At 34.4% G+C, this 10,399-nt stretch overlaps 1 protein-coding gene across 2 annotated transcripts in view; it reads right to left on the reverse strand.

The window, feature by feature from the left end:
- Positions 1-8,011, reverse strand: part of LOC103721574 (phenylalanine--tRNA ligase alpha subunit, cytoplasmic) — a 30,421-nt gene extending 22,410 nt beyond the window's left edge. The window contains exons 1-6 of one of the 2 annotated variants that reach the window (XM_039115594.1): positions 7,853-8,010; positions 6,840-6,920; positions 6,348-6,570; positions 6,131-6,253; positions 5,931-6,023; positions 4,342-4,398 (exon numbers count right to left, since the gene is read on the reverse strand). In XM_039115594.1, the coding sequence (XP_038971522.1) occupies positions 4,342-4,398; positions 5,931-6,023; positions 6,131-6,253; positions 6,348-6,497 (423 nt within the window). In that variant the 5' untranslated portion in view covers positions 6,498-6,570; positions 6,840-6,920; positions 7,853-8,010. Of the gene's footprint in view, positions 1-4,341; positions 4,399-5,930; positions 6,024-6,130; positions 6,254-6,347; positions 6,571-6,839; positions 6,921-7,852 lie in introns of both variants that reach the window. The other variant, XM_008811840.4, reaches the window with a different exon arrangement.
- Positions 8,012-10,399: the final 2,388 nt, after the last annotated feature.

A 10,399-nucleotide genomic window follows, 5' to 3' on the forward strand; every position in this document is an offset into this window, starting at 1 on the left:
GTGACCCTTATCTTGGTAATTTACAAATATTATTCTAAACAATTTAGTACAATATATGTTACGATAATAATATTCTTGTATACAATAAATAAAATATTCCATAACTTCTTTGATTGGTGGGAAGCCATCCCATGTTTGTCCATATGTCTATCAATAGTCCCCCCCAACCCCCAAATATTGTGATGATGATGATCACTTTTATTTGCATAACTCACCTTGCAATAGTAGAATAGATAACCTAATTTATTTTACACTCCTGTTAACTTGTCTTGTTAATATATGCTTGATTGATTGATATTTGGTATTTTACTTAAGAGATTGGTACACTCATATGATGTATTTAATGCAGATCCAACATAGTTTAATTTCAAACTAAAACTAGCCAAATTAGATAAATTATGATTCTAGCTACCTAAACCACAATCAAATGATAGGAAATGACTTACCCATAGTCTAACTTCAGCCTGAAGCTATCCAAACTGTATAATTTATGAATCTAGATAACTTAAATCACAATCAAATGATGGAAAATAACTTCAATCATTTTCTTTATTTTTTCCTAATTTTTATCTATTTTTAGATGTTTTCCCTTTTTTGGCTGAAACTCTGAAATTCAAAGCAAAACTATCGAAACAGCCAAAAATATCTGAACCAAGACTCCACGTAAGGGACTGAAACCAAGCTTCAAATCTTGGAATTTAGGACTTAAAAGTTGTGAATATGAATGTAACATGTGGGATCACATTGCTAATGGTAATACCAGTTAGGGTCTAAATGCAGAACATACAAATAAAGAGAAAGGTGTGTAACAAAAAATGCAAATAAAATAACATCATTTGGTCATTAAATGGTCTAGACACTTCAATCTCATTGCAACATTAGAGAAGCAAATGCTACCAGGAAGCATTTTGTGTAATTGTTACAAACTATAAAACTTGTCCATACAACATAAATGTAAGAACAACAATTGCATTTGGCATGCGTAGAAACATCCCTAAAAGTGAGGAAGGTGTTTAAAACCTATGATAGATGGGGAATGCACATGCATGTTTACAGTTAAAATAAACATGTTTATATTTAAAATAGTAGGAAAAAATAAAAATGGTGTCTACTTTGGCAAGTTGGGTAGTGAAATGGTGCCAGCAATAAGCCAAATATGGTAAAGATAAAATATTGTGATATATTCATGAAGAAAAATGTTAGAAACAGATTTCTTCGAGAAGAATAAAGATTGAAAGTTTGAAACTATGTGTAGATAAAGCATTAACAATAACTTAGTCAAAATTAATGTTAAACAAAGACGGAGACATTGTTGAAGAGAGGATCTTGGTAAGGAGACGTGTAATAACCATTTTGAAGAAACTCAATGGAAATAATGCCAATGTTAAGTGGTAATTTATTATTGATAGGAAGAAATGATGAAGCAATGGCATACTTGAACTTAACATATTCATTATTTTTTATTATGGTTACTCATTCTGAATCATGGATATATTATTTGTTATTAATGTTCTTCCTATTTCATGTCACTCCTCTAGACTAGGATTGGTAAAGTAGATGAGTTCATACTGAAGTGTAACACTTTCCGTTTGTGGCTCCTAATGCTAATGTTAAACAAAAAATGCAAGTTGCTATTTTTGTTGCTTTGTTTTTGATACAAGTAGGAGAAAAACAAGAAGAAAGCATTATAGGAGTCAACGTACACTTTATTGGTATTTATTATTTATGTATTTAACTAGACAACCCACTCTATAGTTATCAAATAGAATAATCATAGTAATAAATTATCAGGCCTTGCATCAAATATTCAGGGTCAATATGAATCCGAACTCCCAAAGCATTCCTAGATCAAGATACCCCCAATGTTATTGCTGTTGGAAGTAGGGTATGTCTTAAAAGCCATTTGGCATAATGAACATTCTTGAGATATTTTATGGGCATCTCTCCTAGCATGATCGTAAATAGTTAGGGTTGTATCACACACCAGCCTTAGAGCCAAAAAAGAGTCTACAAGTGTCGCTTATGGATAGAATGACCCAGTGGGCAGTTGTGCATCCCCTGATAAGTGGGTCATTCTAGACACTTGAAAATAATTCATAGCTGCAGGTGAGGTTAGGCATCAGACTTATATAACTGCCTTTGTATAGAGTGTCCAATAATGGATTAGAATAGCTATTTTCTCCTAGTCATTAAAGTAGTTGACTTTGTACTAGCATGTGGATATATTTCATGTGGAACAATCAACGGGATGAGTCCATCTCTTGAAAACCACTACTGGAGTTGGAGATGACAATCTTGTATATATAGCATGCAAGTGGTCCCCTAACATGAGGGCACGACCACCCACTATGATCTTGGTTCGATAAATTTGGGGCCAAACCCATATATCAATTATGATACCCTGGATTTATCTTTGATAGGGAGCACATTTGTTTATTGTTCCTCATAATGGGTACGGATAAAGATTGTCCAACGAGGAATCCACCTATATTAATTTATCCATACTAGAATAGAGACACATCAAACACAAGAGTCCTAGTTCTAGATAGTATTTTAATAGAATCATTTTTATATTTTATAAATAAATAAAATATTTTATTCAAAATTGGTTTTGCACATGCCTTGCTTCTCGATGGTGATTGACATATGATCTAGGATTTTGATAGACCATGAAATCGATTGGCTATCAGTTTGACAATACTATTATTTTTCCAATAGTCAATCGAAGATAAAGGAAGGTGAAGGAATTGAATTGGTGAAAAAGTTATTGTACACGAAGAGAGATTTTTCTGTTCATTACTTCATTATATCTACCAAGAATCAGCACAATCATATATTTTTATGTATAGGGAGGCTGATTTGCTTCATTATGATTGTGGCATGTCCATCAAGTAACATGAGACATGGTAGATTAGAAATCCAAGTTTATCTCGAGGTCTCATACGTGTCCATTAGTCTTCATCTTTTTCTCCCTCGAGTCCTCACTGAACTTAGGCTCAATCAAATTGAGCAGACAAACCAAGACCTTGGTATAGGAATTGGTTCATGCGGCTAACAAGACCGAATTAGGAGGTCTAATGGACCAGAATGAACCCCGGATTAGGTTTTCCTAAGTGGCCGATTCCTAGGTCTAATCCTAGCTGACCATCCACATGTGGGATCCCTTAGTGGCTTCCACTTACCTAGGGTTTCCCACAGTGGAGCCACATGGCCTAGGGTTTCTCCCTATGGCCAGCCCCTTATAAATAGGGGGTGCGGAGTTTGAGTAGTGTGTGGTTTTCATATCTCGTGTTAGGATCTCAAGCAAGAGGTCTCAAGATGCCACCCATTAAAGAGAGAGATTGAGAGAAGGAAGAAAGAAAGAAGAAAGAGACAAGGAGATTTTCAAGTAATTCTTGGAGGGCCTGCCAATTGCGAGTACTTTGTGGTGCCTAAAGAAGTCTTCATCCATCTTCTTGCATCTCATATTATCAAACTTCTCTGCAAGTATTAATCTATCTTTATGCATTTAATCTATCGGAAAACAGCAACCCATTCTTGATCTTCGCATCATGATGTTGGACTGCACTATTTGCCCTTCAATCCATGTTAGCCTTTTCTTTCTTGATGCTATGACACCAATTTGAGCTCCTCTCCTTACCAAGGCCTAATCAAAATTTTGTTGCACATGCCTGTACTAATTAACTCTTCATCACTTTATCTTCAATGAATGTGACTTTTATGCCACCTTAATATAAACATTCCTCATCTTGTGTTTCCTAGAGTTTAACACACATCAATCTTAACTCATCTACAACCACAACATCATGTTTAGTTTGACCCTATTTATTGCACAATTTTTTGAATAGAAGAATATTGCAGGATCTACAAACAACGCACAAATGATATCCTATAATTATACGCATTTGATGGATTTTCCAAACAATTACCAACCTCCAAGTTACATGGTAATGTCATCTAAGCAGGATGGCATTTTGCCCATGAGACAACCCAAGAGATCACAAAATAATTGGAGGGTCACGACAAGCAATTAGAAGTATCATTCAAGCATTATACACAACCACTCCAACATTTTTTGTTACAAACCAAAACTACGCACGTGTAATAAATAAAAAAATATATAAGATTAATAAAGCATGCACACTAGCAAAGCTGATGAGTTAAATCATGATAAATAATGCATATCTATATTGTTTGAGTGCTGCAGATGACTGCAACAGCAAACTTTTCTATAGATCAAAAATATCTCATAAACAAGTAGCAATATTATACTCAGCTATGAAAGTGTGCCTATGCAATTGATATGAAAGATAAATCATGGGGGATAAATAAGCATGTAACCTCTCCATCTTCAATTTTTTTAAGTAGATCTTTGACTTTATCCTCCACATTTTCAACCTACAAGAACAATAAAAAAATAAATATCCATTAAAACAATATACCATCAAACAACATCTGATGATATCTGAGCTCAGTACAAACAAGTTCTAAGCCTATGAGTTGAAGAATCATATAATGAAGAATGCACCCACATAATAGTCTTAGCATACCAATATATAAATTACCCTTAATTCAAAAAGAATTCATGCAAAAGAAGAAAAAAAGAAACATGAGTATTATGTATTCTTGAGAAACACAATTAAGAAAAGTTCAAAAATAATATCTATCTAGTTATACCATGAGCAAGCCAGCATTAAGGCTCATTCCACTTTATCTTCAGAATGTCATCACCTGACTTGCAATTTGACCAACTATATGTCTAGGTAAACAAGACTAGCAAACAAGACCTATAATTATCTGCAAACAAGACCTAGCATACTTAGAAAGTATTCTTATAGAGCATCTAAGCTAAGAAAGCTTTGAATATTTTCTATTTTAACACTTAAATGCAGGTGGTAATATTCAAAAATTACATACTTATGCACTGTTACTTGGCAGTGCTGGGTAAATTCCCAACATGAAGACTTTGAGCAATGGTTGTTTAATATTTTAGTTATAGCATATTTTGATTTTTTAAGATAAATGCGGCATGTTGCTTTATATTCACATAGTATAAAATATAGTTAAAGTGACTCATATAATGAACTAAGATGAATAGTATAAAATATTTTTAAATTAAGTCATGTAATTAATTAAGAAGAACATGCGACTCATGTAATGGAACAAAAATATAATATGGCTCTTGTTAATGAGATAACATGAAGTCTTCCCAATGCATCTCTTTGAACCACAACAACATTTTCATGTTTTAAGCATTTAACAAGAGTTGAACCTTCATGAACCCATAAGTTTGATGCTCAAGATATCTAAAGACCGAATGCCCTAACAACAAGAATAATGCCTCTCCAAAATCTTATACCAGATATTTGGATTGGCAGAACCACCAATAATTGAAACAAACAAGTAGAGAACATTCAACATAAGGTTTCTTTTCTGGTAAGGCCTATCTGTTTCACTTTTCAAGGTTTGTTTTGGACACAAGATTGGAACAACTGGAAATGTCAACATATAGTAAACTTTGAATATGAAAGCACAGATTTGAGGGCATATAAAACTCATTTCATCAGACAATATAAAAGCATGGTAGGAAGCAGAGTAAACAAACTGAAATATTAAACTCTCCTAATCCATTCGTATATTTTCAACAATTTAAACATAAAAATATCAATTCAACAATGTGAATTTGTCGTCACATGGGTGCAGTAGTCATAGTGGGATGGGCATTTTTTTCTACAGTTGCATAGCCTTCTATCTTGAGTGGCAGTATGAACTTTAGTTTTCAAGTAGATTTTGCAATAGCAATTAAAAATATTTCCCTAAATACATACAATCAGCATTGTGAATACCAATTCCACACAAAGCAATTCAGAAAGCTAACTTACTTCCACGCATATGGCTGAGATTCCGAAGATAAGGTCGAGAGTTTCTACCTTTCTGGAGACTAGCTGTTTTTTGATCTCCACCCATTTGTTCTTCATAGCCCAGCTGAGACCTATGTTGAAAATGTTGTCCCCCAATTTTTTCTGAAACATTATACTGAGTCGAATGAGTTCCACAGATCGCAACTTTCTTTACAGTAATCTAATTCACTTCATTCAGATCGAGAGTTAATAGCAGAACAACTCCATACCTTAAGATCATCACGAGTAATTCCCTCAGGGGGTACGGCCAAGAAGAACTGCACCTCCGGGGAGCCCTCCACAGCATATAATTTCCCCTCGTCGGTGAGAACGAAGCTCTCCTTCTTGATATCCTGCATGAAATCCGGAGAAGCATTAGGATTTTCTGACGTAACCTAGATCAGGGCTTGGCGATGAAGCTAGGGTTTTGAAGGAACGGGGGATGACCTGGGTCTCGATGATCTCGAAGCCGCGGAGGCTCTTGATGACGTTCTCGAGCTCTGTGTGGTCGATTCCGACGGAGGCGGCGAAGAGTTGGGAGTCGGGGATCTCGTCCCCCTCCTTGAGGAACTCTAGGATTGCCTTTTCCGCCGCCATTGTGGAGAGAACCGCCGCTTTCTCGGTCGCGGACGGCTGTTTAAACCTCAAACCGGTCTGGCCTTTGGAGAATCTTGTGCAATGCCGGTATATAAAAAACACGGAAGAAATAAAGAAATAGTCAATGGGGAAAAATAGTATTTTAGATAGCTTGGAAAAAAAATCTATAGCTATATATTACTATGTGCTCTTAATATTAAAAGTAAATCGTGTAATTGACTACAACACCCTAAATCCATCCAAATAAAAAGTTTCAAATAATAATAAATAAATTGCGAGAAAAATAAATAGTCTTTTTATTTTGCATATTCAGTATCATTTTAATTTTTTCAGGTTCCATACAAGATTTTATATTTTGGATAACATTGCCCTCCTTCATCGAGGTTCGATTTTTTTGCCTCATCGTGTTGGCACGTTGAAAACCTGCGCTAACACAAATTTGTAAAGGATAAAGTTCAAAAACACATCAAACAAAATACCTAGTTTATCAAATAATTAACAATTAGTATAAAGATAAATAATTAATACCCCAACTTATTAGAATCCAATGAACTAAAAGAGCATAAAGCTATCATATTAACAAAGTTGCACAAGTTCCATCTAATTTTTCTATTGCACTAACTACATATCGAAAGTAGTTATTCATAACTTTATTCAAATTTTACCCAAAACTTGAGCATATTGGACTAAAGTTGTGTATTAGTAATCGAGCACGGGAGAGTGCCCCTAGCCCTCCTTAAGGCAGGAATTAGATTGGGTCGGACCATGCCCTTGCCCAAGCTTGGCCCAACATTTTTTTAGGCTTTTGGCCAAGCTCAAGCCTGAAATATTTTTTTTCAAAACCCAAAACAAACACAACTAAATCCCAAACCTAGCCCGAGGCCCAAAAGATCAAGCCAAGCTAAGTTTTTCGACATGAGGGAAGACATGAGGGGCGACTAGCATCTCAATCAGGATCTTGGCAATAGGTTTTAATATGGAATCCTAACCAAAAAAAATAGTATATTGAGTGCAAAAAAAAATCAGTCGATGAGAAAAAAAAACTCATATATCCAATCCCTAAAAGCAAGAACATAGCAATTAGCTTAAATTGTTCTCAAAGATTGTAGAGGTTCCTCCTTTGTGAAAAAATGCTAGGCATTTCAAGAAATCTATAAATCTTTCATCAAGCTGGGGCTTCATTTTTGATAAAAAAGAATGAAGCAAAAAACTTCAATATAAGTAAAGGAAATCTTGAAAAAGGTCTGTACTTTGTATAGATCAATGATCATCAAATAAATTGGACTGCTTGGAAAATATACACACCTACCGTTCATCAAGTGATTCAAAAGAAAACCCTATGGAGAAGAACTCACCTTAAGCTCTCTATGGATGGAGACTATGGCTTCAACTCTATAAAGGTGCAGAGATGTATGATATCTAGGGCCGAAGTGGATCAGGACACCCTTCCCTGACGGAAGCTTGAAAGCAAAGAGGGATCTGAGTCCGTACTTGGCAAGGATGGATTGGATCTTAAGCCGATCTTGATCCAGATCTATTTGATGTGTTTGTGAACTCTATCCTTATTCAACAAATTCCTATTGTACTAGTTGTAGCTTGTGGTAGACAATTTCCTCTTCTAACGTGTAGAATATCAGAATATTTTCCTCATTAAAGCCCTAACACAATAGCTAACCTATCTAGTTGGGTAAGAGGATTAGAATAGAGAAAGTAAATGAAACTATTATCATATGAGGGGTTTCATCTCAAATTCTGGGTTAATTGCATCAAGAAGAACAGCATTCTCTTTTATTTTTTCACTCAAGCATGTAACAAGATAATTTTGTGTATACACATTTCTTTTTCTCTCAATGTTTATCTCTCCTCTTTCAACATCCCCATCACTGTCCTTTTAGTTTCAAATTTTCACAGGCCAATTCTTTTATTAAATTGTTTACTCCTCTATTTTTTGACAGAAATATTCTGACTTCCCTGTCAATTTACACTCGGTCTTCAATGATTTTCAAGCATCTAAGCATTTATATTTCGGATCTAATGTTACAGAAGCTCGCTCAAGCTAACCATAAGTAGTAAACTTAAATTGGTATAGAAAACCTAGTTTACTATCCTCTTACGCTTCTCCTCTCACTTTCCCACCTCATATCACACACATCATAATCATAATCATTTTATCATTGTTGAAACAATGAATAAAATCCAATGTAGTTAATACATAATATTAAGCCCTCATGATTATTCATCAGCTTCAAGTGCCTCCAACCCACTTTTGATTTCAACCTAAACTTTGTAAGGGTAAATTGCAGGTAGGGATAAATATAGGTTACTCAGGTGTCATTTTCAATGGTGTGCAGTGGCAAAAAGATACAGGTAACCACAATCAATTACTAGAATAGAAATCGCATGCATGGTTAAAAACACACTGTCAAGAGACATTAAAATAGCTTGGGTGCATAGGACAAATTATTATATTATCTTATAATTTGTTCTCTGGATGTTCTTTATTTGGACAAATGTGGGATAGTGTCATAATGGAGAAATGATGCGCTCCATGTTTAGGAATATATTTTGCAGATGAAAGTAGGTTGTGAACAGGCATAAAGATCACTCCCTTTAGCCCTTCAGTCAATAAATTGACCAATAGTGGGGTGAGATCATGAGATGCGACATCTACAGAGGAATGTGAGAGTCTCATTCTGCTGCAATGAATATGTTTGGTGAACTAAAACCCCATATCATCTAACAACCTCAATTCATTGCTGATTGAAGTAGTTGTCATGTCTAGTTTTTACAATATCATCTAACAACCTCAAGAACAGCATTTTCAAAATTTAATGTCTAATTACCAAAGAACAACATATATTTCCAATTCTTTTATGAACATAGCTTTGAATCCATTCATCTAAGTTCAGCATCTGGAAAAAGAACTCTGGTTCAAAGATTTTAGAACCAAATATTTGTCTATCTATATTATGCATATGTGTACATATTGCCACGCTCCAAGCCCAAAGCGTGACAGACGCCGTACACTCACTGTACATGCATGCAAGGCAACTGATCATATCAAAACAATTACAAATGCTTAAAAATTGACTTAAATATTAATATATTCAAAATAATATTACAAAATTTCAAAATAGCATACGTCAACATAATTCAAATATTTCAGTGCAATCAAACCTCTAGTTCTAAAAAAAACATACAAAATAGGATAATGAGCTACTAGCTTAGTTAGTAATATAATACCCTAGAGTGGGGTCAAAGCATGTCAGATGTTTAATTAAAACATAAAATAATGATTGAAAAAATAAATCACAAATAAGCATATTTTTTTGAAATTTATTAAGTTTTTTCATAAAAACTCTGATATCAAAATCCCAACATAAATAGACTATGGCCATAAAATCCAGTGGCATGGGTCGCACAAAGTGCCAAACACCACTATTATTAACCATCGATGGTACGGTGTCCAAATACTACTATTCTAATCACCGAGGGTATGGTGTCGAAATCGGTTTCTCATAGATACAAGTTGATAGGGCCAATGAATAATCTTCATTGGCGCAGCCAGAATATAACATGCTGAAAATACATACATACAAAATAAGTAACTTGCCCAGTCAAATTTTTGTACATATTTCATAGTATAATCTTCAAATAGTATTTAACGTGCCTGACTCATTTTACTAAGTACAAATAAAATATCAAAATTTAATCAACTAATTATTAACTTTACCTAAGATTTGAAAAAAATACACTTTGAAGTATTGGGTTACTTATCTCTTCTTGCTTTAACTTCATGTAGGCGGATCAAGTTCACATGTTTAAATATCATTAAATAAAATTAATTTTTTTGTTAATTTTGGAGCTAAAAAGTAAAACCAAAAATACTATAGGATAGGGCC

The sequence above is a fragment of the Phoenix dactylifera genome, chromosome 18 (assembly GCF_009389715.1).
Source record: "Phoenix dactylifera cultivar Barhee BC4 chromosome 18, palm_55x_up_171113_PBpolish2nd_filt_p, whole genome shotgun sequence".
Lineage (NCBI taxonomy): Eukaryota > Viridiplantae > Streptophyta > Magnoliopsida > Arecales > Arecaceae > Phoenix > Phoenix dactylifera.